The following is a 26992-nucleotide window of genomic DNA, read 5'->3' as shown; positions in this document are numbered from 1 at the left end:
TTTAAGTTCAGTTTTTTCTGGTTAATCTACATTGGAATGTTTAGGTTTTGCTGTTGTAGAACCCTACTTTCTTGTGCTGCCATGTTGTTCTTTATGTTGTTGAATGTTGTCTCCCCATCTCATCCTCTGGTCGGTACACGTGGGGTCTGTAGTTCCAGTGGTCACTCTTCCTCTAGGTGCAGTTGGGGTCTTTGGTTCTGCTGGTCACTGTCCCTCCAGATGCAGGTGGGACTGGCGGGTCCAGGTGTCACTGGTGCAGTGAGAGATGGTGGGAGACAGAGGGTCCTGCTGTTTGGTTGCTGGGGGTGCTGTAGATGGGGGAGGGGCTGAGGCTAGGGCCTAGAGAACAGAACTCTCCAGACAAGATACCAGACACTTATCTCTCCCTCTAGGTGCAGGTGGGCCCAGTGGGTTTGGTGGTTCCTGGTGAAGTGGGGGATAGATGGAGGGAGAGGGTGTTGCTGTGTGGTCTCTGTTGGTGCTGTATATGGATGAGGATCAGGGGCTAGGATCTAGAGAACAGGGCTCTCCAGGTGGTATAGCAGCCACTCACCTGTCCCTCCAGGTGCAGAAGGGCGGGTGGTTCAATTGTCACTGGTGCAGCGGAGGATGACTCCTGATTAAGGTTTTGAAGGCCATTTACAGTGTGAAGGTGATCACAATCAAAATTTCAGTTATGTTACTCCAACAATGCCAATATTAAAACAATTGTGGAACAGGAAGATGTGAATAGCAGAAGCACCATGGAAGGAAAGGAACCACAGTGCAGGAGTCTATGACCCGGCTTCAGATCACAGGGGTACTTCTGATGGGTTATTTCATCTCTCAATCTCATGAGAGCATATTCTTATTACATTAGCTGAATATAAATTAAGAGACACCAACTGTTCGCCATGCATAGAATAAACTTTGGAGGAGTTCACAAATTCTATCATATTCTCCCCTCCAAAAACTCAGGAATCAGAAGATGCAGTGGAAAGAGTGTAAGATCTAGAGGCAGGGGAGGACTCAGCAAGAGCATTTTCAGGATACAACAGGACACTTGCACATATGAAATGACCATGGCTGTGACTGCTGACCACAAGGCCTGAACACATCAAGACAGAGAGAAAAATCTCTACACAGAGCTGAGAGGAAGTCAGGAAGTTCCAACCCAAAATGAGTACATATTGGCAATTTATGTCTTTTGTCAGGGTGAGTGATTCAACCTCAGACATCAGGTTCTTGAGAGGCTATCCATGTACCAGTAAATGGCCCTGTACGCACGTACATACATACATACGTAAGTGGACACTGTGCACGCTCATGGTAATCTAGTACTCATTTGATTTCTTTGTCTTTAAGTCTTTATTTCATGCATTTTATGGACTTAATGGTATCTCCTGTTGGTGAAAAGCAGTATGAGGGCCAATTTTTGCAGGAAACTGTATGCACATATACATATTATTTTCATTGCTTTATTTGACTTGTGGGTTAATATAGTCACATTGAGTGCTTATAAGTGTGTGCAAATTCATTTTCTGGACCAGACACAATGTGCATTCTGTAGGTCAAGGGAGAAGGAGTCTCTGACTGCTGTTTTAGTATCAGAATATTCCCTATGAAGCACGCATTGAACTGTACTTCTAAAGCTGATAATGAATACAACTAAATGAGGATGCTCACTTCCTCAATTTCGTGAGGGACATCTTTGAGTCTCTGCTGCTGGGTATTTCTCACTATTTCTAGCACAACCTGTGACACTAAGTGTAGGATGCTCCCTATCATAGTCTCAGCATAAAATGTTCAAGTCTAAAACTTCAGGCAGATTTTTTGTGGTTCATCCTGAGGTTAACAGGATGATGTCTGTCTCATTGAAATAGAGGGTGTTAGGGTATTAAATTCAGTGCTACTCACTCACCCGAGTCTGAGTCTGAAGAGTGATGAGTTCACCTTAATTCCACACACCAGGTTTGTTGTACTATATGGAGACCTTTAAACTAAGCAGAAAAGCAGATAGTTTTCTTTCCACCCCTGTAACCTTGCAGTAGAAACTCACACTTGCAGCCTACTTTCACCAACCTCTCTTTTAAGGTAAAACTGTTGGTGAGGGAAGATGTAGGGATATGTGTATGACAAAATCAATTCATGTAGGATTCTATACCCAGCTATACAACTGATGAGTGAAAGAATGTTCAGAGGCAGAGAACTCAATAACTTCCTTGAATTTTTAAATTCATTAGTGAATGAATTTTAACTGTGCTTCAGAGTACAAATATTGTGCATTCAACAACTACAAAAAATAAATTTTACAAAGAAGATAACACATGAAATTGGGAGACAATAGTGGAGGGCTAAAGGATTCATTTTATACATATTCCAAATCCCTGACTAGATTGGTTCCAAGGGATGTTTTTTGAGGCTATTATGAGGGGATTGATTGCCAAGTGTCTTTTTAGGTCGTTTGTCAGTGGTTTACAGGGTGGATATTTATTACTGTGTGCTCTATTTTCATGCTGTGGTACATGCCTTCACTAATATTAGTTTTCCTAAACGTTTAAGTTCCTAGATGTCGAAAGTAGAATACTAGGTCCCAGAGTCAGGAAGTTCAGAGGCTGGTAATGTCAGGGGAATAGTTGATTAAAGGGGAGTAGGTAAAAATTTGACAGAAGCAACATATTCTGGGCTACTGCTGCACAGTGCAATGACAGCCCATACAGAATTATGAGAAAAGCAGGAGAAATGGAAAGACAGTATTTTATCATCAATGAACAAGAAATGTGAGATGGGCTTATACGCTTCTCTGAAGACTATGCACTGTCACATACACCCACAATACTTTGATCATATATGTAACATTTGCTACAGAATACCAGTTTAGACCTTAAGAATTTTGAAAGGAGGTAAAGAATGAAAATATATGCAAATTTGTACAACCACTTTGGAAATCAGTATGGCATTTTCTCAGAAAATTGGGAATCGACCTATCTCAGGATCCAGCAAAACCACTCTTGGGCATATACCCAAAATACGCTCAATCATACTACAAAGACATTTTTTTCAACTATGTTCATAGTAGCTGTTATTCTTTTGCGATGCCTTTAAGAACTAACCACGTCCACTTCCAGCCACTTCTGACCTCGTCGCCATCTTGGCTTTCCCCTTTTCTGTCCGTCTCTTGCCGTGTGCACATGTGTTTTCTCTCTCTATGTTTGTCTATGTCTCCCTTTTTTAAAGTAATAAATGTTTAGCTTTATGTATAATCTTATGTCTATTTACTCTGCCGTCCACCGCATCCAACCCCCTGACTCTGCTGCTCGCCCGGGGACCCTGCACTGCTCTGGCAGCAGCCTCTACCTGGCTTGCAGGCTGCCTGGGGAATCCCACCATCATATTTTTTAAAAAGAACAATAGTAGCATTATTTGTAATAGACAGAACCTGGAAACAAATTAGATGCTCTTCAACCAAAGTATGAATAAAGAAAATATGGCACGATTACACAATAGAGTACTTCTCAGCGGTAAAAAACCATGACATCTTGAATTTTGCATGCACATGAATGGAACTAGAAAACACTATTCTGAGTGAGGTAACCCAGACCCAAAAAGATGAATATTGTATGTACTAACTCATAAATGGATACTAGCTATAAACAAAGGATACTGAGCCTATCGTTCATGATCCTAGAGAAGCTAGTAGTAAGAGAACCCTAAGAAAAACATATATAGATCCAACTGGAAAGTTGAAATAGACAAGATCACCTGACAAAATTGGGAGCATGGGAGTGGGGGGAACAGGATGGAAGGGAAAGAGGCGGGGAGAATGGGAGGGTCAAGGAGAACTTGAGTGAATGGGATAGTCGAGATGGAGGAAGGACAGAGATGAGAGCAAGGAAAGAGATATCTTGATTGAGGGGGCCATTATGGGATTAGCAAGAAACTTGGCTCTAGAGAAACTCCCAGGAATCCACAAAGATGACCCCAGCTAAGACCCTAAGCAACAGAAGGGAGGGGGCCTGAACTGGTCTTGCCCAGTAGTCAGACTGATGAGTATCTTAAATGTGACCATAGAACCTTCATCAAGCAACTGATGGAAACAGAGGCAGAGTCCTGCCTTGGAGCACTGGACTGAGCTCACAAAGTCCAGTTGAAGAGTGGGAAGAATGAGAAAATGAGCAAAGAGGTCAAGACCATGGTGAGTACACCCACTGAAACAGTCTATCTGAGCTAATGGAAACTCACCAACACCAGCTGGACTGGGAAGGAACAAGCATAGGAGCAAACTAGTCCCTCTGATTATGATTGACAGTTGCATAGCTGGGGCAGACTGAGGGGCCACAGGCAGTGGCACCAGGATTTATCCCTACTGCTTGCACTGGCTTTTTGAGAACCTATTCTCTTTGGATGAATACCCTGCTCAGCCTAGATATGGTAGGTAGGGCCTTGGGCCTTCCCCAAAGCAATGTGCCTTACACTCTATGAGGAGACGATGGGGGTGGGGTTGGGGGTATGTGGAGGGAATGGGAGGAGGGGAGGGAAAGGGAACTTGGATTGGTATGTATAATGAAAAAGATAGTTTATTTTCTTTTTTAAAAAAGATGAACAGATAAACTCAGATTAAGTTATAATTTATAGAAAATAAAAATATATACTAAACTATATCACAAAATATGCTTCATTACATAAATAGTACATAAATATATAAACAAATAAATGAATGAATAGATCAGAATGCGTGGAGAACAAGTGCCTTTCCAGATAGACAGGATGATTGCTCATTTTTCCTAAAATATCAGGTTGACTGAGTTCATGAATGAGAGTTATGAGACTGCAGATTTTGAGCAGTGAGGTATACTGTCCTAGTCCAAGAAAGTCCCCTCCACTTTGGCTCAGGACTTACTCCTTCTCCTCACTCAATCTTGCCAGCAACTTGGCTGAGGAAGACAGGGCTCTCCAGACTTCTGCTCTCACCACCTCCCAGGCACAGGGGCTGTGTTTCTTCTCTCTCAGGTAGACAGTGATCCTGTGGAAGTATTTCCTCACAGCCACCAGGGAGTCTTCCTGGCTCAGGGGGGGTTCCTGCACCCCCACCTGCTGCATCAGACAGGCCTGCAGGTCCTTGAGCTGCTGGTGGAGGCCAGTGCAGAATGTGTCTAGGAGGGTTGTCTCCCACGCAGCAGATGAGTCCTTTGAGCTGAAGAGGATGAGGACCTGCTGGGTCAGCTCCTGCAGGACAGGGATGGCTTGAGCCTTCTGGATCTGCTGGGCATCCACCTTCTCCAGAGGGAAAGCAAAGTCCTTTCTGTCCTTCAGGCAGGAGAGAGGGGAGAGTCTCCTCATTTGTGCCAGGAGTGTCAAGGCTTCCTTGTTCCTGAGGTTATGAGTCTGAGGCAGGTCACATCCCAGAGAGCAGGTTGACCAGTAGCTCATCAGCACCAGGGCCATCAGGAAACCACAGGGTCTGGCCATTGTGGATGCTGCAGATGCTGCTGGTCCTCTGGGCTATTAGTCCTGAACCTTCCCCTCTAGGATTTCTGAAGACCCTGCTGTGTGCATGTGTCTTAAATAAGAGAAAGCACTAGTTTCCATTTTCTGAATGCTCTCCTCTTGCTTCCCAATTCTCTTTTCACTTTTTACATTCAATCTATGATCAAGTCTGGGCATTTTGTCTCCAACAGTTTGGTTTTCTTTATTGCTTTCACTTTCACTGCTCATCTTAACAAAGTTATTTAACATGTTTCTACTAAATGAAGACATTAACTTTTACAGTATATATAGATGAAATTTACTCATCTAATATAAATAGTGTAAAAAATTTCATCCACAATTTTACTTAGAATTTATTAAATGCTCTGTTTCAACGTTCCTTCAGCGCATGCTTGAGTACCTGATTGACTTCTCAGCACCCATGTGAAAGTCAGGCCCAGAAGCACAGAACTGTAATCCTGAAACTTGGGAAGAGACACAGATTAGACTCCAGAGCTTCAGTCCAACTAATCTAACTGCACTGATGAATACCCCTTAAATGAGAGAACTTGTGATAGAAGGAATACAGGACTTTACTGAGGTAGCAACTGACCCTTGACTTCCTGCCTAACACACATGAACACTCACATCAAATGCAAACAGACAAAAGCAATGAGGAAATCAAAAACGACTGAGAAATAAGAGCCCAGACACAAAGAGTGAATTCAAGAAAAACAAAAGAATTGGGAACCAAGTTATAGGCATTAAAAGATGGAAATCTAGGTTTTCCCATTTAAGATACATCCACACAAGATGCTTTTGACAGAGATGAGAAGGGACAATTCAGGACCAAAATACTCAGAGGAACAGCAGCATCTGCAACATCCGCAATGGTCAGACCCTGTGCTTTCCTGACATTCCAGGTGCTGATGAGCTACTGGTCAGCCTGCTCTTTGGGATGTGACCTGCCTCAGACTCTTAACTTCAGGAACAAGAGAACCTTCAGACTCCTGGTATATAGGAGGAGACTCTCCCCTCTCTCCTGTCTGAAGGACAGAAAGGACTTTGCATTCCCTCTGGAGAAGGTGGATGCCCAGCTGACCCAGAAGGCTCAAGTCGCCAGGTGGTTGAGCAAGTCTTTAATCACCCTTTCTCGAAAAAAAAAAAAGAAAGAAAGAAGGAGAGAAAAGAATAAGAAAACAAAAAGAAAGGGGGAAAAAGAAGGCTGAAACTCTCACTGCCCTGCTCTAGGAGCTGAGCCAGCAGGTCCTGATCCTCTTCATCATCAGCTCAGTGACTTGCAAGCCTATCTGATACAGCAGGTGAGGGTATAGGAACCTCCTTGAACATCATATATTTATATTTTGATTCAAATCAGTAGTAAAATTACAGTTCTGAAGTAGCAAAAATAATTTATGATTGAGGGTTACCACATGTTACAAAATTTAAGAAACTTTTGGTTAAGAATCTCAAAAAGATGAATATGGTATATACTCACACTTAAGTGGATCCTACCCATAACAAAGGATATTGAGCCTGTAGTTCATGATCCTAGAGAAGCTAAGTAGCAAGGTGGACCTTAACAAAAACATAAATAGATCTAACTGGAAAGTCGAAATAGATAAGATCACCTGACAAAATTGGGAATATAGGAGTAGGGGGAGAAGGAGGGTGGAAGGGGAAGAGGAGGAGAGAAGGGGAAGGGCAAGGAGAACTTGAGGGAATGAGATAGTCGAGATGGAGAAAAGAAAGAGATGAGAGCAAGGAAAGAGATATCTTGATTGAGGGAGCCATTATGGGGTTAGCAAGAAACCTGGCACTAGAGAAATTCCCAGGAATCCAGAAGGATGACCCTAAGCAATAGAGGAGAGGGTGCTTGAACTGGCCTTGGAGTCAGACTGATGAATATCTTAAATATCACCATAGACACTTCATCCACCAACAGATGGAAACAGAGGCAGAGACCTGACGCAGAGCACTGGACTGAGCTCCCAGAGTCCAGTTAAAGAGTGGGAGGAACGAAAATATGAGCAAAGAGGTCAAGACCATGATGGGGACACCCACTGAAACAGTCTGTCTCAGCTAATGGGAGCTCACCAACATCAGCTGAACTGGGAAGCATAGGACCAAATTAGTCCCTCTGAATGTGGATGACGGTTGCATGGCTGGGGCAGACTGTGGGGCCACTGACAGTGTCGCTAGGGTTTATCCCTACTGCTAGCACTGTATTTTTTGAGAACCTATTTTCTTTGGATGTATACCCTGCTCAGCCTAGATATAGTAGGTAGGGCCTTGGACCTTCCCCAAAGCAATGTACCTTTCTCTCTGAGGAGTGGATAGGGAGTGGTGGGGTGGAGGTATTTGGAGGGAATGGGAGGAAAGTAGAGAGCGGGAACTTTAATTGGTAATGAATAATAAAAAAAGATAGTTTGCTTTCTTCTTAAATAAGTAAATAAATTAATTAAAAATTATTGTTGAGAGTTACCACATGTTAAGAAACTTTATTAAAGTAGTGTAACATCTGGAATCTTGAATACCCTTTTCCTCCTACTTGGGTGCCTCACCCAGCCATGATATGAATGTTTGTGTAGTCTTATTGTAGCTTGTTATCTGTTCTGGTGATATCCCTGGGAGTCCTACCATTTTCTGACGTGAAATGGAGGAGAGTTGGTCTGAGGAGGAGGTACAGCAGGGGAATGGGGAATGGAGGAGTGTGGAGTGGAAAACCTGCAGTAGGGAGGTACTGAGTGAGAGAAGAATGAAGGAAGAACACTGATGAACTTCTCAAGTATTTAAAAATTGTTTTCTTCAAATTGTCTTTATTTTGTTAATACTGCATTTTGTGTGAACAATTCATGCAAAGCTTTTCATGTTGTCATTCTCTAATGGTTTTGTGGGGAAAAGATCTCGCTGTTGAAACCGATGGATTGATTTTAGTCCCGGGAAACAAGAAGGAAAGAGAAAATTGTCATCTGACCTCCTCGTGTGCTTAGTGGAGAACTTGGAGCTCTACACACACAATCACACACACACACACCAACACACATATACACACACTAACACACACATGCACACACAGACACACACACATGCACACACACAGACAAAGACATGCACACACTGACACACAGTTGTTTTATTCATTTAATGTATTTATTATTTATCATCAATGAATAAGATTTAGTCCTCTGCTTCCTTGTTTACTTTAAGTGGAAAGTGATGCTCCAGGTCCCTTGGGCTTCCATAACTGGGCAGGGATTGGGCAGAGCCTTCATAGCACAATCTCTTCAGAATGGAGAACCAGATGATATTTTTTCCTCTTTCTTCCCACAGCTGACTCATACAGGCAAAGGGGTTCTCTGTTATTTCTCCCTCTCAGAAATGAATGCCTGCAGGGCTTGTGGCTGTTCTTTTTAGATAAGTACAAACACCCCCTCCTTTGTGCCCACCACTTATGTAGTGAGTTTTACAGTGTCATTCAACCTGTGACAATCACCCAGACCATCAGTGTTGCTTCCTCCTTGTTGTGTATGTGTGCAGAGTCTGATCCCAGGATGGTGATGCTTCTCCAATAACATGGGACTTACTCAGTCATTCTCAGATTCATTAGCCCTCTCTGCTGCACAGTGACACTGCACCTCCAGCCCTCCCTCTTGTATCTTACTCCATGAGAGATGACTTGAAATGATGACTCAGAACTCATACTGAATGTCATGTCCTCTGGGTTTAAGTTTCATAAATCCTAGAAGGTCACTGCCCCTGTCTCTAGTTATCAGTGTGACAGGACTTTGTTTTCAGATGTGATCCACATGGTCAGGTATCATAGTGACAAGAAATCCCAGAAGTTAATGGCAAAACACTGGGTTTTCTACATTGATGGGGAAATTTTCTAGTTTGTGTTAATATCAGTTTAGTCAATAAGTATTTGTTTTTAATCAAATACTATTTTGTGATCAACATTTAATCAATGAGTGGTGGCTATTCATGAATTGTTAGGTGAACATACAGCACACAGTGGTGTGTACCCTTGCTTGGTTATCAGACATCTGGTGCAGTTGACTGACTGATGTCTATTCACTTACATCTTAGTAATGTTAGCCATGACTTCTTATTCCCAACAAATGAAAAATGAGTGGTAGACATGTTCAGGCTATTCTGTCAGAAAGAAGAGCTCGCTATTCTTCAACTGTGTATAATTTTTCCTCTAACTTTACTATTCGGGCGATAGGTTAATGGTGGATGCCAGCCCACTCATCCTTTCACCTTCTCTTCTTCACGACGAAGACAGAGGGCGTGAAACAAACACAGGAAGACAAGGACATTCTGACTGATTTTTCTTTTAAACTTCCCTGGGAAGCAATTCCTAATGTGGTTTTTGTGGTAGAGAACCAAAAAATCTTACTCCACTTGAAATGAAACCAAAGAAAGTGATGTATCATTCAAATGGGGAAACAATAGCAACACTGAAAGCAGTGCTTGAATCTAAAGTCATAAAACCCCTAGAAAAATAATTAATATGATATGAAACTGATTTTTTGTTCCTTTTTCATGTATTTTATTATATGTTCCCTCTCCCTCCACTTCTCATGCTCTCCCACCTCCTTCCTTTCCATCCCACATCCACTCCTCGGAGGGGGTTATGTCTTACTTGGGGAGTCAACAAGGTCTGTATACCATCTTGAGACAGGACTAAGACCGCCCACCTCTCTGTATCAGGACTGAGCAAGGTATTCCACCATAGGAAATGGGCTCCAAAAAGCTAGTTCTCCCTCTGCACCTTGGAAAAGTCCTTGTGCCCTTCTACTGCCAGCCCCCCCCCCCACATCAAGCAATATAACTGTCACCCACATTAGGAGGGTCTAGTTAGGACACATGCAGGCTCCCTAACCGTAAGTCCATAGTCTGTGAGCTCCCACCAGCTCAGGTCAGCTGTCTCTGTGATTTTCCCCATAGTGTTTTTGACATCCCGTCTTCATATGATCCCTCCTCCCTCTTTTCAACTGAACTCCAGGAGCTCAGCCCAGTGCTTGTCTGTGGGTTACTGCAACTGCTTCCATCAGTTACTGGATGGGGGATCTATAATGACATTTAGGATAGTCACTAAAGGGGAAGGACTTTTCTGACACCCTTTTCACTACTGCTAGGAGTCTTGGCTGGGGTCATCCTTGTGGATTCCTGAGAATTTCTGTAACACTAGGCTTTTCCCTAGCCCCATAATGACTCCCTCTAATGAGGTATCTCTTTCATTGCTCTTCCTGATCCCATCCCTCCTCCAGCTGGGTCTTCTTGATCCCTCGTGTTCCCATCCTCCATCCCATTCCTTTTGCTCCCTCCTAGTTTACCCAGGAGATCTTAACTATGTTCCTTCCTGGGGCCCTCCATGTGTGTCCCTCTTAGGGTTTCCGTTTTACATAGCTCTCTGAAATTGTGGATTGTAGCTTGGTTATTCTTTGCTTTATATCTAATATCCACTTATGAGTGAGCACTAACTGTGTTTGTATTTCTGCATCTTGGTTGCCTCACTCAGAATGTTTTTTCTAGTTCCATCCATTTGCCTGCAAATTTCAAAATGTCATTGATTTTTACAGATGAGTAATACTGCATTGTGTAAATGTACCACATTTTCTTTATCCATTCTTCAGTTGAGGGGTATGTAGGTTTTTTCCAGAATCTGGATATTACAAATAAATTTGCTAGGAACATAGTCAAACTCATGTCTTTGTATGGCTGTGCAACTTTTGAGTTCATGTCCAAGAGTGGTATTGCTGGATCTTGAGGTAGGTTGATTCCCAATTTTCTAAGAAAGTGTTGTTTTGATTTTCAGCTGTTGTACAAGTTTGCGTTCCCAGCAGCAATGCAGGAGTGTTTCCCTTATTTTCCATCTTCTCCAGTATAAGCAGTCATCAGTGATTTTGACTGCAGCCATTCTAATATGTGTAAAATGGTATCTCAGAGTTGTTTTGATTTGCATTTCCACGATGGCATAAGATGTTGTGCAATCCCTTAAATGTCTTTCAGCCATTGTGTTTATTCTGTTGAGTTTTATCTCTGTAAACCTGCTCCCAAATTTTAATAATATTCTTTGGTATTTTGATTTGTAGTTTCTGCAATTCTTATATATTTTGGAGATAAGGCCTCTGTCAGATGCATGGTTGGAGATGTTTTTTTCCCATTCTATAGGATGCCATTTTGTCTTATTGACCAAATTCTTTGCCTTACAGAAGCTTCTCAATTTCAGTAGGTCCCATTGATTAATTATTGCTCTCAGAGTCTCAGCTATTGATGTTATATTTAGGAAGTAATCTCTTGTGTCAATGCATTCAAGAATACTTCTCACTTTCTCTTCTGTTAGGTTCAGTGTAACTAGATTTATGTTGAGATCTTCAATCCAACTGGACTTGAGCTTTGTGCATCGGGATAGGTATGAATCTTTTTGTATTGTTCTACATGTTGATATCCAGTTATGCCAGAAACATTTGCTCAAGATGCTTTCTTTTCATTATACAGTTTTGGGTTCTTTGTCAAAAATCAGATGTTCAAAGGTCTCTGGGTTTGTACCAGGGTCTTCAGTTCGATTCCATTGATCCACATATCTGTTTTTATTCCAGTGCCAAGCTGTTTTTATTACTGTAGCTTTAGAGTAGAGCTTGAAGTCAGGTGTAGCATAAATAATAAAAACCCAGAGAGTGATATTGGGGTCCATGCTGAAGAACAGAAAAGCAAAACAGCCAATGACTAGAGGAACCTTTTACCTCTGCCAAATCTTCACACCAGAAGAGTTGGTTGCTGTCTCCTGGAATCCTCAGACTCTGCATGCCAGTGAGTTCCTATCTCTTCCCCTTTATTTTCCTCTCTCCTCCCAGTCATATTGTTTCTATCTCCACCTCCCTATTACTGGGATTAAAAGTGTGTGTGACTCCCAAACATTGTGATTTAATGTGTGAGCCACCACCACCTCGATCTGTTTCTGGGTTTATCTTGTATAGCCCAGGGTAGCCTTGAACTCACAGAGATCTGTCTACCTCTGCCTCCCAAATGCTGGGCTGGGATTAAAAGCATGCCAACACTCCCTAGCCTCTAGTAGCTTAGCTTTGCATTCTGGTCTTCAGGCAAGCTTTGTTTAATAAAATACAAATAAAATATCACTACAGTTTGGTATGGTGATGCCTTCAGAAGTTCCTTTATTGTACAGGATTGTTTTGGCTATCCTGGGTTTTTGTGTTTCCATATGAAGTTGAGTATTGTTCTTCTGTGATCTGTGAAGAATGGTGTTGGAATTTTGATAAGGATTGCATTGAATCTTTAGATTGCTTTTGGTAAGATTGCCATATTTACTCTAATAGTTTTACCTATCCAAGAGTATTGGAAGATTTTTTTCCTTTTTCTGATATCTTCTTCAATTTCTATCTTCAAAACTTAAAGTTCTTATCATATAGGTCTTTCACTTGTTTGGTTGGAGTTACGCCAAGATGCTTTGTATTATTTGTGGTTATTGTAAAGAATGTTTCTCTGATATCTTCCTCAGCCCATTTATCATTTGTATAAAAGGGATACTAATTTTTTAAGCTAATTTTATATCCTACTACATACTAAAGGTGTTTTTGAGTAGTAGGAGTTCCCTGGTAGAATTTTTTGGGGTCACATATGTATACTATCATTTAATCTGAAATAGTGAAAGTTTGACTTCTTTTTCCCAATTTATATCCCCTTGATCTTCTTTTGTTGTCTTAGTTCTAGTTAGAACTTAGAGTACCATATTGAATAGATATGGAGAGAGTGGACAGCCTAGTCTTGTTTCTGATTTTAGTGGGATCGCTTTGAGTTTTTCTCCAATTAGTTTGATGTTGGCTGTTAGCTTACAGTATATTACCTTTATCATGGCTTGATACATTCTTTATATCCCTCATCTCTCCAAGACTTTTTATCATGAAGGGGTATTAGATTTTGTCCAAGGCATTTTCAGCATCTAATGAGATGATCATGTGCTTTTTTCTTTCAGTATAATTATATGGTGAATTAAATTGGCAGCTCTTCATACGTTGATCCATTCCCACATCTCTGAGACAAAGCCTACTTGATCAGGGTGGATGATTTTTTTTGATGTTCCTTGGATTCAGTTTGCCAGTATTTTACTGAGTATTTTTGCATCAATGTCCATGAGGGAGTTGTTCTGTATTTCTTTCTTAGTTGGGTACTTGTGTGATTTGGGTATCAGGGTAACTGTAGACTCATAATACAAGTTTGGCAATGTTCCTTCTGTTTCTATCATATGGGACAACTTGAGAAATATTTGTATTAGCTCTTTTTTGAAATTCTGGTAGAATTCTGCACTGAAACTATCTGTCCCTGGGCTATTTTGGTTGGGAGACTTTTAATGACGGCTTCTATTTCCTTGGAGGATATAGATCTATTTAAATTGTTTGTCTAATCTTGTTTCAACATTGTATGTGGTACCTATTTAGAAAATTATCCATTACTGTAAATCTTCCAATTTAGTGTAGTACAATTTTTTTTTGAAGTATGACATAATGATTCTCTGGATTTCCTCTGTGTTTGTTGTTTTGTCCCCCCTTTAATTTCTGATTTTGTTAATGTGGATATCCTCTCTATGTCTTTTGGGCCTAGGGTCTAGAGAGTCAGGCTCTTTAGCCAGGGAAACAGACACTTACCTGCCCGCCCCCCCAGCTGCAGGTAAGGCCAATAGGTCCAGGAGTCACTGGTGCAGTGGGAGATGGTTGGAGGAAAAGGGTCCTGCAACTTGGTCACTGAAGTGCTGTAGATTCCTGAGGGGTGGGAGCTAGGACCATGAGAACAGGGATCTCCATACACGATGTCAGACATTCCTCAGGTGGTATTGGTGGGTCCTGTGGTCTTTGGTGCAGCAAGGAATGGTTCCTGATTAAGTTTTGAAAGTCATCTACGGAGTCAATGTGATCACAATCAATATTTCAATAATGCTCTTCCAACAATGCCAATATTAAAACAGTTATGGAACAGGAAGAACTAAATAGCAGAAACACGATGGAAGAAAAAGAGCCACAGTGGAGGCGTCTAACACCTGGCTTCAGATCACAGGGGTACTTCTGATGGATTACTGCATCCCTCAACCTCATCAGAGAATATTCTTTTTGCATTTATTGGCAGATTGTAAACTAAGAGATACCAAACTGACTACCAAGCAGAGAATAAACATTGGAAGAGTTCTCAATCCTAAATATGATATTTCTATCCCATTCTCCCCTCCCAAACTCAAGAACCAGAAGATGCAGTGGAAAGAGTGTAAGATCTAGAGGCAGGGGAGGACTCAGCAAGAGCATTTTCAGGATACAACAGGACACTTGCACATATGAAATGACCATGGCTGTGACTGCTGACCACAAGGCCTGAACACATCAACCCAGACAAAAATCCCTACTTGGAACTGACAGGAAGTCAGGAGTTTCCACCCTAAGATGAGTATCTATTGGTAAATTATGTATATTTTATTTATTTTTATTGAGCTCTATATTTTTCTCTGCTCCCCTCCCTGCCTCTTCCCTCCCCGCTTCAACCCTCCCCCAAGGTCCCCATGCTTCCAATTTTTTCAGGAGATCTTGTCTTTTTATACTTTCTACTTCCCATGTAGATTAAGTAAGTCTGTGTAAGTCTCTCTTAGTGTTCTCATTGTTGTCTAAATTCTCTGGGATTGTGGGTTGTAGGCTGGTTTTCTTTTGCTTTATGTTTAAAAACCACCTATGAGTGAGTACATGTAATATAATTGACATTCTGTGTCTGGGTTACATCACTCAAAATAATGTTTTCTAACTCCATCTGTTTGCCTGAAAAATTCAAGATGTTGTTATTTGTTTCTGCTGTGTAGTGCTCTATTGTGTGAATGTACCACTTTTTCCTTATCCATTCTTCAGTCGAGGGGCATTTAGGTTGTTTCCAGGTTCTGGCTATGACAAACAAAGCTGCTATCTATGTTCAATTTATGTATTTTGTCAGAGGGAGTGATTCAACCTCAGACATTGGGTCATTGAGAGGCTATCGATGCACCAGTAAATAACCCTGTATCCACGTACATACGTGCATATGGTTGTACGTGGGCACTCAGCACACTCAGGGTTATCTAGCGCTCATTTGCTTTCTCTGTCTCTTTATTCCATGCAATTTTTATGGATGTAATGGTGCCTCTGGTTGGTGAAAATTAGTGTGTGGGCCGATCTTTATATGAAACACTATGTACATATAAATAGTATTTTCATAGCCATATTTGAATTGTGGGTTTATATATTCACATATCATTCATTGTAAGTATGTGCAACTTAATTTTCTGGACCAGACACAATGTGTGTTCTGTAGGTAAAGGGGGCAGGAGCCTCTCACTGCTATTTCAGTATCAGAGTCTTCCCTACAAAGCATACACTGAGCTGCACTACTACAGCTGAGGATGAATACAGCTGAATGAGGATTTTTAGCATCAATTTCATCTTTGAGATGTTAATCTTGAGCCTCTGCTTCTGGGTGTTTCTCACTATTTCTAGTACAAGTTGTGATACTAAGTAAAGGATGCTCACAAACATAGTCTCAGCATAAAATATTTAAGTCTAAAACTTAAGGTAGGTTTATATGGGGCATCCTGAGGTTAACATGATGATATCTGTTTCATTAAAATAGAGGGTATCTGGGTGTTTAACTCAGTGTTACTCACAAGCCTGAGTCTGAAAACATCCAGTCTGACAATTTTATCTTAATTCCACCATCAGATTTGTTGTATTATATGGAGAACCTTAAACTAAGCAGAAAAGTGCACAGCTTTCTTTATACCACTGTAGTCTTACAATGGAAACTCACAGTTATAGTATACTTACTCACTTAAGGTGAAAATGTTGATGAGGGGTAATGGATGAGTATGTGTATGAAAAAAAAAATCAATCCATGTAGGATTCTCTTCCCAGTTATACAACTGAAGCCTGAAAGAAAATTCAGAGGTGGAGAACTCAGCTGCCTCCTTGAATTTTTGAGTTCATTTGTGAAAGAATTTTTGCTGTGTTTTAGAATATAAAATTGTGCATTCAACAATCACAAAAATAGACATTACAAAGAAGATAACACATGAAATTGAAAGGCAATAGTCGGGTTCTAAAGGATTTTTTATACATATATCAAATCCCTGGCTATATTGTTTCCAAAGGATTTTTCCTGAGGCTATTATGAATGGGGTGATTGACAGATTTTTTTTCTCAGTTCATTTGTCAGTGGTTTACAGGGTGGCTATTCACTACCGTGTGCTTTATTTTCATGCTGTGGTACATGCCTCACTAATGGTAGTCTCCCTTAATGTTTAAATCCTAGATGTTGAAAGTAGAATACTAGGTCCCAGAGTCATGCGGTTCAGAGGCTGCTAATGTCAGGGGAATAGTTGATTAAAGGGGAATAGGTAAAAATTTGACAGAAGCAAGATTTTCTGACCTATTTCTTCACAGTGTGATGACAGTCCATACAGAATTATGAGAAAAGCAGGAGAAATGGAAAAACAGGATTTTACCAGCAATGAGTGAGAAGCGCGGGAAGGGTCTATACACTTGTCTGAAGACTGTGTACCATCACATGCACCCACAATACTTTGTACCCTAAACATGTATGCAATATTTACTGCAGAATACCAATTTGAACTTTAAAAATTTTGAAGGGAGGTAAAGAATGAACAGATAAAATCAAATTGATTAAGTAATAATTTATAGAAAATTCAAATATATAAAAATTTAATGACAAAATGTGACATTACATAAATATTTGATAAATAAATAGGTATATAGATAGGCAGACAGACAAACAATCAAATGAATGGATCAGAGGTTGTGGGGAATAGTCCCTTTACAGATAGAAAGGGGGATTGTTCATCACTGCTGAAACATGTAGGCAGGATGACTGAGTTCATGATAAAATGAGTGAGATTTTTGTGACTGCAGATTCTGAGCAGAGAGGTTCAGGGTCCTAGTCCAGGAGAGTTTCTTCCGCCTTGGTTCAGGACTTACTCCTTCTCCTCACTCAGTCTTGCCAGCAACTTGGCTGAGGAAGACAGGGCTCTCCAGACTTCTGCTCTCACCACCTCCCAGGCACAGGGGCTGTGTTTCTTCTCTCTCAGGTAGGCAGTGATCCTGTGGAAGTATTTCCTCACAGCATCCAGGGAGTCTTCCTGGCTCAGGGGAGGTTCCTGCACCCCCACCTGCTGCATCAGACAGGCCTGCAGGTCACTGAGCTGCTGGTGGAGGCCAGTGCAGAATGTGTCTAGGAGGGTTGTCTCCCAAGCAGCAGATGAGTCCTTTGAGCTGAAGAGGATGAGGACCTGCTGGGTCAGCTCCTGCAGGACAGGGATGGCTTGAGCCTTCTGGATCTGCTGGGCATCCACCTTCTCCAGAGGGAAAGCAAAGTCCTTTCTGTCCTTCAGGCAGGAGAGAGGGGAGAGTCTCCTCATTTGTGCCAGGAGGGTCAAGGCTCCCTTGTTCCTGAGGTTATGAGTCTGAGGCAGGTCACATCCCAGAGAGCAGGTTGACCAGTAGCTCATCAGCACCAGGGCCAGCAGGGAAACACAGGGCCTGGCCATTGTGGATGTTGCAGATGCTGTTGGTCCTCTGGTCTGTTGGTCCTGAACCTTCCTCCCAAGTTCTCTGAAGAACCTGCCTTATTCATGCGTCTTAAATAAGAGAGAACACTAGTTTCCATTTTCTGAATGCCCTTGCCTTGCTTCCCAATTCTCTTTTCACTTCTTACATTCAATCTATGATCATGTCTGGGCATTTTGTCTCCAACATTTTGGTTTTCATTATTGCTTTCACTTTCACTGCTGATCTTAACAAAGTTAACTAACAAGTTTCTACTAAATGAAGACTTTCACAGTATATATAGATGAAATTTACTCATCTAATAAAAGGAATGGAAAGAATTTCATCCACAATTTTACTTAGACTCTATTGAATGCTCTGTTTTAACGTACCTTCAGCGCACGCTTGAGTACCTGATTGACTTTTCAGCACCCATGTGAAAGTCAGGCACAGAAACACCTGACTGTAATCCTGATACTTGGGAGGAGACACAGATCAGACTCCAGAGCTTCAGTCCAGCTAATCTAACTATTTTGACGAATCCCAGCTTAAATGAGAGAACTTGTCACAAAAGGAAGACAGGGCTTTACTGAGGTAGCAACTGGCCATTGACTTCCTGCCTGGCACACATGGACACTCACATCAAAAGCCAACAAACAAAAGCAATAAAAAAAACTATAGAGAAATAAGTGCCCAGACACAAGCAAAGAATGAATTAAAGGATGACAAAAAAATGGGAAACAAGTTATTGTCGTTAAAGGATGAAAATTAGGGTTTCCTCATTTAAAACACATTAATACAGGATGGTTTTGACAGAGTTGAGAAGGGATAATTCAGGTCCAAAATACTCAAAGGACCAGCAGCATCTGCAACATCCACATTGGCCAGACCCTGCGCTTTCCTGATGGCCCTGGTGCTGATGAGCTACTGGTCAACCTGCTCTCTGGGATGTGACCTGCCTCAGACTCATAACCTCAGGAACAAGGGAGCCTTGACACTCCTGGCACAAATGAGGAGACTCTCCCCTCTCTCCTGCCTGAAGGACAGAGAGGACTTTGCATTCCCTCTGGAGAAGGTGGATGCCCAGCAGATCCAGAAGACTCAAGCCATCTCTGTCCTGCAGGAGCTGACCCAGCAGGTCCTCATCCTCTTCAGCTCAAAGGACTCATCTGCTGCTTGGGAGACAACCCTCCTAGACACATTCTGCACTGGCCTCCACCAGCAGCTCAATGACCTGCAGGCCTGTCTGATGCAGCAGGTGGGGGTGCAGGAACCTCCCCTGAGCCAGGAAGACTCCCTGGTGACTGTGAGGAAATACTTCCACAGGATCACTGTCTACCTGAGAGAGAAGAAACACAGCCCCTGTGCCTGGGAGGTGGTGAGAGCAGAAGTCTGGAGAGCCCTGTCTTCCTCAGCCAAGTTGCTGTCAAGATTGAGTGAGAAGGAGTAAGTCCTGAGCCAAAGTGGAGCGGACTTTCCTGGACTAGGACACTGAACCTCCCTGGGGAGATTTTGCCTTCCCCAAGAGCTCGTGTATTTTGACATCATTGTTTCCATTTACCTGAATATTTGGCATAATATCGAGTTATATAGTGTTGATCTGTAAGGGTTTTTGTTTATTTATTCAGACATTTATTTATTTATGTATTTTTCTGCTTGTTTTACTATTCACAAGATTTTAATTATTTTATAATACCATGGAATTTTATATATTCTTTTATGTATCAAACCAATATCGTTAACTCATTTCCTCGCCAATAAATTTTTTTTACTATACATGTTTGATCTTACTGTCAACCATTAGATCTTTGAAAAAGTTTTTGATGTTTTTCAACTCTGTCATCATAAATATTATATATCTGGACTCAGTAGGAAAGTAATGTGCTCTGAACAGACCTAACAGGTGAGTTGGTAGACCCACCTCACAGTTCTTATTTATTGATGGTGAAATCTTACTCCTCTCCATTATATAGTAACTTCTGTATGTATAGCCAGCATGCTGTGCCGAAGGAATCCCAGCATCTTGTTTGTGTCATACTGCGCCTTAGTCTCTTTGCAACTATTGCTAGACTGTACCTCCCTCTGACTTCTCAGGCTTCTGATCACTGATATTTGACTCTCACCTTCTAGCAGATTAACTCATTTGGATTCCAAAGATGAGTGAGATCATAAAGCCCAAATGAAAAACAGCACACAACAAAAGAGAACTTTGCTACAGAGTTGTGTGAAACATTGACAAATTGGGGGATCAGTCCTTTCTTGGTGATAGTCTATGTTGATGTGTTAAAAAACCCCTAGAAGTAGAAAGGATTTATTTTAGTTTAAAATTCATAACATATTCCACTAGTGAGAGATGATAGGGCAGGATCCTGAACAGGGCACAAACCTGAAGGCAGGGGCTGGTGTAGAGGTCATGGAAGAGCACTACCTATTGCCTTGATGGCTCATGGTCCTGCTCAGCCTGCTTTTTATGCTGTCAAGGACCACCTGCCTAGTGCCACAGTGACCTGGGCACTTCTACAGCAGACATCAGTTATTAAGTGCTTTAGGGACTTCTCTACATGGTGATTCTATACAGAAACCTTCTCTAAGAAGATTCCTTCTTCCCACATGACCCTAGCTGGTATCAAATTGACATGAAAATTATCCAGGGAAACTTTTATCATAATAGCCTCAAAAAACACCTATTGGAATAAATGTAACAAGGTAAGTGAAATTTCTCTGAAAGTGATGCTGCTAATACCTCTCAATTTCATTTGTTATTATTATTTAAACAATGTTGCTTATTTTAAATACCAATACTAGTTTCTCCTTTCTCCTTTCTTCCTCCTCCCACTTCTCCCACCTTCTCCCCAACCACCACCCAGATCTCAGAGCGTGTAAGGCCTCCAGTGGGGTGTTAGCAATGCCTGTTCAGGAAATAATCAAATTGAGGGTGGAAATCAATGAAATAAAAACAAAGAAAATAATATAAAGAATCAATGAAACAAAGAGCTGGTTCTTTGAGAAAATCAACAATATACACAAACCCTTATCCAAACTAATCAAAAGACAGAGAGAGAACATCCAAAATAACAAAATCAGAAGTGAAATGGCATTGAGAAAATCCAGAAAATCACTAGGTCATACTATGAAAAAACTGTACCCCACAACAATGGAAAATGTAAAAGAAATGGACAATTTTCTGGATAAGTACCACATATTAAAATTAAAACAAGACTAAGTTAATAATTTAAATATACTTATAATCTTCAAAGAAATAGAAGCAGTCATCAAAAGCCTCCCAACCGGAAAAAGAATTTTACCAGAACTTCAAAGAAGAACAAATACCTATACTCCTCAAATTACTCCTCATAATAGAAACAAAAGGAACATTACCAAACTCTTTTTATGGGGCTACAGTTGCCCTGATACCAAAACCACGTATAGATTCAACCAAGAAAGAGAATTACAGACCAGACTCCCTCATGAACACTGTTGCAAAAATAATAAAATACTTGCAAAAAGACTCCAAGAGCACATCAAAAGTGTTCAACATCCTTAGCCATCAGGGAAATGCAAATCAAAATGACTCAGATATAATCTTATACCTGTCAGAATGGCTAAGATCAAAAACACCAATGATAGCTTATGCTGACATGGATGTGGAGTAAGGCGAATACTCCTCCATTGTTGGTAGGAATGCAAATTTATACAACCACTCTGGAAATCAGTATGTCAGTTTCTCAGAAAACTGAGAATCAACCTACTACAGGACCTAGCCATACCACTCTTGAGCATATACCCAAAGGATGCTCAATCATACTATAAAGACAGTTTTTCAATTAAGTTTAAAGCAGTATTATTTGTAATAGCCAGAACCTGGAAAAAACCTAGATGCCCTTCAACCAATGAATGCATAAAGAAAATGTAGCACGCTTACACAATGGAGCAATATTCTGTAGCAAAAAGCAATAACATCTTGAAATTTGAAATGGATGGAACTAGATGAAACCATCCTGAGTGAGTTTACCCAGACCCAGAAAGATGAACAATGGTATGTACTTATTTAATACTGGAAACTAGCTCTAAAGCAAAAGATAAAGAGCTGTAAAGCAAAGGATAAATAACCCTAGAGAAGCTAAGTAACAAGGAGAACCCTAACAAAAAGATATATAAATTCCCCTGGGAAGAAGAAATTGACAAGATCTCCTGAGAAAATTGGGAGCATTGGGGTGGGGTGGAGGCAAGGGAGTGCAGAAGCGGGGAGGAGTGAAGGAGAAGAGGGAGGAGAACTTGAGGGAATGGGATAGTCAAGATGGGGGAAGAACAGAGATGAGAACAAGGAAAGAGATATCTTAATTGAGGGAGCCATTATGGGACTAGTAAGAATCCTGACACTAGAAAAATTCCCAGGATTCTGCAAGGATGACCCCAGCTAAGAATCTAAGCAATAGAGGAGAGGGTGCCTGAAATGGCCTTGCCCTGTAGTCACACTGATGAATATCTTAAATATCATTCTAGAACCTTCATCCAGTAACTGGAAAACAAGACAGAGACCTGCATCGGAGCACTGGACTGAGCTCCCAAAGTCCATCTGAAGAGTGGGAGGAGTGAGAATATGAGCAAAAAGGTCAAGATCATGATGGGGACATTCACTGAAACAGCTGACCTGAGTTAATGGGAGTTCACCAACTCCAGCCAGTCAGGGAAGGAGCCATCATAGAACCAAACTAGGTCCTCAGAATGTGGGTGACAGTTGTATAGCTGGGGCAGACTGCAGGACCACTGGCAGTGGCACCAGGATTTATCCCTACTGTTTGCACTGGCTATTTGGAACCCATTCTTTTTAGAGGAATACCTTGCTCAGTCTAGATACAGTAGCGAGAGTCTTGGTCCTTCCTCAAAGAAATGTGCCTTGCCCTCTCTGAGGAGTAGATAGGGAGTGGAGTTGAGGGTAAAGTGAAGGGAACAGGAGGAGTAAAGGGATCTATGATTGACCATTTGTGTGTGTCTGTGTGCAGCCATCTATTGCAAGAGGAAGGTTCTCTCTATTGCAAGAGGAAAGTTCTCTGGAGGATGTAGAGATGTCCCTGTCCTCTGTGAGGAGGAGAGTGATGTAAGAAATCAGGCACGGAGACACCACAGCCATTGCTCTTCTCCTCTACAGTCCTGCTACCTAGCAGCTTCCTGCTTCCATAGTGTGTTAAGACTGATGTTGTCGAGAAGAAAATTATTGAAGTTTTGATTGGGGTTTACAGATCACTTTCAAACTGAACTAAGTTATATGTAAAATTATTTTATTTTATGGCCATTGAACATTCAATTTGAACATTGTTGTTATTGTTTCCCCATTGGGATGACATCACTTCCTTTCTTTTACTTTATTTCAAGTGATATCGCATTTTCAGTTCAATCCTACAAAGCAACGTCAGTATCTTCTCTCTAGGAAACTGAAAAAAAGAAATAAAACATTCAATTCCATGAAATTTCAAAAGAAATGACATCACCCATGAAGCCAGCATCACAATGGAAAAATTAATTGAGAAATTCTGCAAATTGGCAGTACTGAAGCTCTTCTGTCTGATAGAATACCTCAAAGCTCTCCACTGTTTATGTTTCATCTGGACAAAGACAGAGGTGGTATTTACTACTAAAGTCAACTGGGTGAATATCTGTGGTCAAAACTTCCAGATAGCTAACAGCCAATCAGAGGCATTGCTGTCGGTGTCCTCTGCTCTGTATTTCCACCGAATAACTTCAGGCACAGCAAGCACTCAGGGATTAAACATTGATCATAAAAAAGAATTTTTGGAAAAATAACAAATTTTGATCTATTAGAAATGTCTTCAGGACAAACTGGAATGTTTACACATCCCTACAGACCATGGAGTCTTCTGCTATTAACATCTGGGCATCTGACACTGACCCCTGGCAGTGAGGTCAGGGCTAAAGATAAAAGCTTTGCTAGCAAATCCACTAGAATCAGAGCAGTGATCCTCTAGGATTTATGATGTTGAAAACCAAGTAAACACCACATTGTGTGTGAGCACTGAAGTCATCAAGATATGGTGAGCACCCTCAGAGATTAGGGTACAAGAAGAGGGCTTAGAACACTGTGCCACTGTGCAACAGGAAGCGTGAGTAGACTCGAACAGCACTGAATAAGGCACCTGGGGAAATACCAGCAGCTGGCGTCAGAGTCTCTAAAGTCATACACACCAAAATAAAACTGCATTCAATATAGGTGTAACTTATTGGTTAAAGAACACTCAATGCACTAATGATGGACAGAAGAGAGATGTCTACACTGATCCTGACTGAAGGAACTGTGAAGCACAACCCCATGACCTAAAACACTGGTTCATAAGAGGGATGGAGAGGAAGAGAAATATCAGAGAAGCTCTGTTCACTATATAGGTCATGATGGCAGCAGCACAGATATGTTCTACCTGTTCTTCATTCTGATGAAAACTCTTCTGGAGCACTAACCAGCTAAAGAAACCAATGGGCCGAGACAGCATCCCTTAAATCACAAGGACAGAGATGCAACAGTGCAGAGAATAAGGCTGAAACTTTTAGAACAAAGCTGGATATGATAAGCTCCCTCCAAGCTCGCCCCTATATCCTCTCACCCTCTCGTTCTATTCAGAAATGGGCAGACAGTCCACAGATATAAGCAAAACATGGCATATAACTCATTTTTTAAATTCTTAGTAAACATATGTAAGATTTTATCAGTACCCTTGCATCAAACATCATTACTGTAAACTAAGAAAAAATAATTTGCAACAAAATTTACATTACAAATTAAATAAGTATGTTAAGAATAAAAATATCACAAAAACCTCAATTGCAGTATTGCATTGGATAACTTTTCAGTACAATTATTAAAAGAAAGTGTCATTCTTTACATGTGAGTAATTTCAAACAAATAAGGTATATCTGCACTATAAAATGTCACAACATTCTGTTTTAGGAATAAACTCTAAAGAAGTTTTGTTGGGGGGAACAGTGAAAAAGGAAACAAAATGGAAACAAAAAATGGCTAAAACTGGACAGACTCAAGCAGAGAATGATTTAAAGAAAGTGAAAAGGATGTGAGAAGATACTGGGAGAGCATTCAGAAAGTGGAAACTAGTGCTTTCTCTTATTTAAGACACATGCACACAAGATGATCTTGAGAGAACTTAGAGGGGAAGGTTCAGGACCAACAGACCAGAGAACCAGCAACATCAGCAACAACCAAAATGGTCAGACCCTGTGCTTTCCTGATGGCCCTGGTGCTGATGAGCTACTGGTCAACCTGCTCTCTGGGATGTGATCTGCCTCAGACTCATAACCTCAGGAACAAGGGAGCCTTGACACTCCTGGCACAAATGAGGAGACTCTCCCCTCTCTCCTGCCTGAAGGACAGAAAGGACTTTGTTTTCCCTCTTGACAAGGTGGATGTCCAGCAGATCCAGAGGGCTCAAGCCATCCCTGTCCTACAGGAGCTGACCCAGCAGGTCCTCATCCTCTTCAGCTCAAAGGACTCATCTGCTGCTTGGGAGACAACCCTCCTAGACACATTCAGCACTGGCCTCCACCAGCAGCTCAGTGACCTGCAGGCCTGTCTGATGCAGCAGGTGGGGGTGCAGGAACCTCCCCTGAGCCAGGAAGACTCCCTGGATGCTGTGAGGAAATACTTCCACAGGATCACTGCCTACCTGAGAGAGAAGAAACACAGCCCCTGTGCCTGGGAGGTGGTGAGAGCAGAAGTCTGGAGAGCCCTGTCTTCCTCAGCCAAGTTGCTGGCAAGACTGAGTGAGGAGAAGGAGTAAGTCCTGAACCAAGGCGGAAGAAACTCTCCTGGACTAGGACCCTGAACCTCTCTGCTCAGAATCTGCAGTCACAAAAACCTCACTCATTTGTCATGAACTCAGTCATCCTGCCTACATGTTTCAGCAGGGATGAACAATCCCCCTTTCTATCTGTAAAGGGACTATTCCCCACAACCTCTGATCCATTCATTTGATTGTTTGTCTGTCTGCCTATCTATATACCTATTTATTTATCAAGTATTTATGTAGTGTAACATTTTGTCATTAAATTTTTATATATTTGAATTCTCTATAAATTATTACTTAATCAATTTGATTTTATCTGTTCATTCTTTACCTCCCTTCAAAATTTTTAAAGTTCAAATTGGTATTCTGCAGTAAATATTGCATACATGTTTAGGGTACAAAGTATTGTGGGTGCATGTGATGGTACACAGTCTTCAGACAAGTGTATAGACCCTTCCCGCGCTTCTCACTCATTGCTGGTAAAATCCTGTCTTTCCATTTCTCCTGCTTTTCTCATAATTCTGTATGGACTGTCATCACACTGTGAAGAAATAGGTCAGAAAATCTTGCTTCTGTCAAATTTTTACCTATTCCCCTTTAATCAACTATTCCCCTGACATTAGCAGCCTCTGAACCGCATGACTCTGGGACCTAGTATTCTACTTTCAACATCTAGGATTTAAACATTAAGGGAGACTATCATTAGTGAGGCATGTACCACAGCATGAAAATAAAGCACACGGTAGTGAATAGCCACCCTGTAAACCACTAACAAATGACCTGAGAAAAAAAAATCTGTCAATCACCCCATTCATAATAGCCTTAGGAAAAATCCTTTGGAAACAATATAGCCAGGGATTTGATATATGTATAAAAAATCCTTTAGAACCCGACTATTGCCTTTCAATTACATGTGTTATCTTCTTTGTAAAGTTTATTTTTGTGATTGTTGAATGCACAATTTTATATTCTAAAACACAGCAAAAATTCTTTCACAAATGAACTCAAAAATTCAAGGAGGCAGCTGAGTTCTCCACCTCTGAATTTTCTTTCAGGCTTCAATTGTATAACTGGGAAGAGAATCCTACATGGATTGATTTTTTTCATACACATACTCATCCATCACCCCTCATCAACATTTTCACCTTAAGT

The 26992-nt window shown here is 41.2% G+C and overlaps 4 protein-coding genes across 4 annotated transcripts; 2 read left to right on the top strand and 2 right to left on the bottom strand.

Annotated features, from left to right (window-relative positions):
• Positions 1-4875: 4875 nt before the first annotated feature.
• Positions 4876-5448, bottom strand: LOC125412581 (interferon alpha-12). The gene has a single exon (XM_048453439.3). It carries the CDS (start codon positions 5446-5448, stop codon positions 4876-4878), a length of 573 nt encoding a protein of 190 aa, XP_048309396.3.
• A 12013-nt stretch (positions 5449-17461) lies between these two features.
• LOC148122770 (interferon alpha-12-like) lies at positions 17462-18034 on the bottom strand. Its single transcript, XM_087903888.1, has one exon. It carries the CDS (start codon positions 18032-18034, stop codon positions 17462-17464), a length of 573 nt encoding a protein of 190 aa, XP_087760014.1.
• Positions 18035-18039: 5 nt separating this feature from the next.
• Positions 18040-19482, top strand: LOC125412580 (interferon alpha-12). Its single transcript, XM_087905012.1, has 2 exons — positions 18040-18065; positions 18870-19482. The coding sequence occupies exons 1-2, from the start codon at positions 18040-18042 to the stop codon at positions 19480-19482; spliced, it is 639 nt and encodes a 212-aa protein (XP_087761138.1).
• A 5779-nt stretch (positions 19483-25261) lies between these two features.
• LOC148122769 (interferon alpha-12-like) lies at positions 25262-25834 on the top strand. Its single transcript, XM_087903887.1, has one exon. The coding sequence runs from the start codon at positions 25262-25264 to the stop codon at positions 25832-25834; it is 573 nt and encodes a 190-aa protein (XP_087760013.1).
• The last annotated feature ends 1158 nt before the right edge of the window (positions 25835-26992 follow it).

This window comes from Myodes glareolus, chromosome 3 (genome assembly GCF_982192425.1).
Source record: "Myodes glareolus chromosome 3, mMyoGla1.1, whole genome shotgun sequence".
Lineage (NCBI taxonomy): Eukaryota > Metazoa > Chordata > Mammalia > Rodentia > Cricetidae > Myodes > Myodes glareolus.
This window is presented reverse-complemented; position numbering and strand designations above follow the sequence as displayed.

Excerpts from the sequence above, each read along its gene's own strand:
- LOC148122769 (XM_087903887.1), top strand. The coding sequence starts at position 25,262 with ATGGTCAGACCCTGTGCTTTCCTGATGGCCCTGGTGCTGATGAGCTAC.
- LOC125412581 (XM_048453439.3), bottom strand. The coding sequence starts at position 5,448 with ATGGCCAGACCCTGTGGTTTCCTGATGGCCCTGGTGCTGATGAGCTAC.
- LOC148122770 (XM_087903888.1), bottom strand. The coding sequence starts at position 18,034 with ATGGCCAGGCCCTGTGTTTCCCTGCTGGCCCTGGTGCTGATGAGCTAC.
- LOC125412580 (XM_087905012.1), top strand. The coding sequence starts at position 18,040 with ATGTTGCAGATGCTGTTGGTCCTCTG. Across the intron at positions 18,066-18,869 it reads CAGATGCTGTTGGTCCTCTG|GTCCAAAATACTCAAAGGAC; the intron begins GTCTGTTGGTCC and ends GGGATAATTCAG.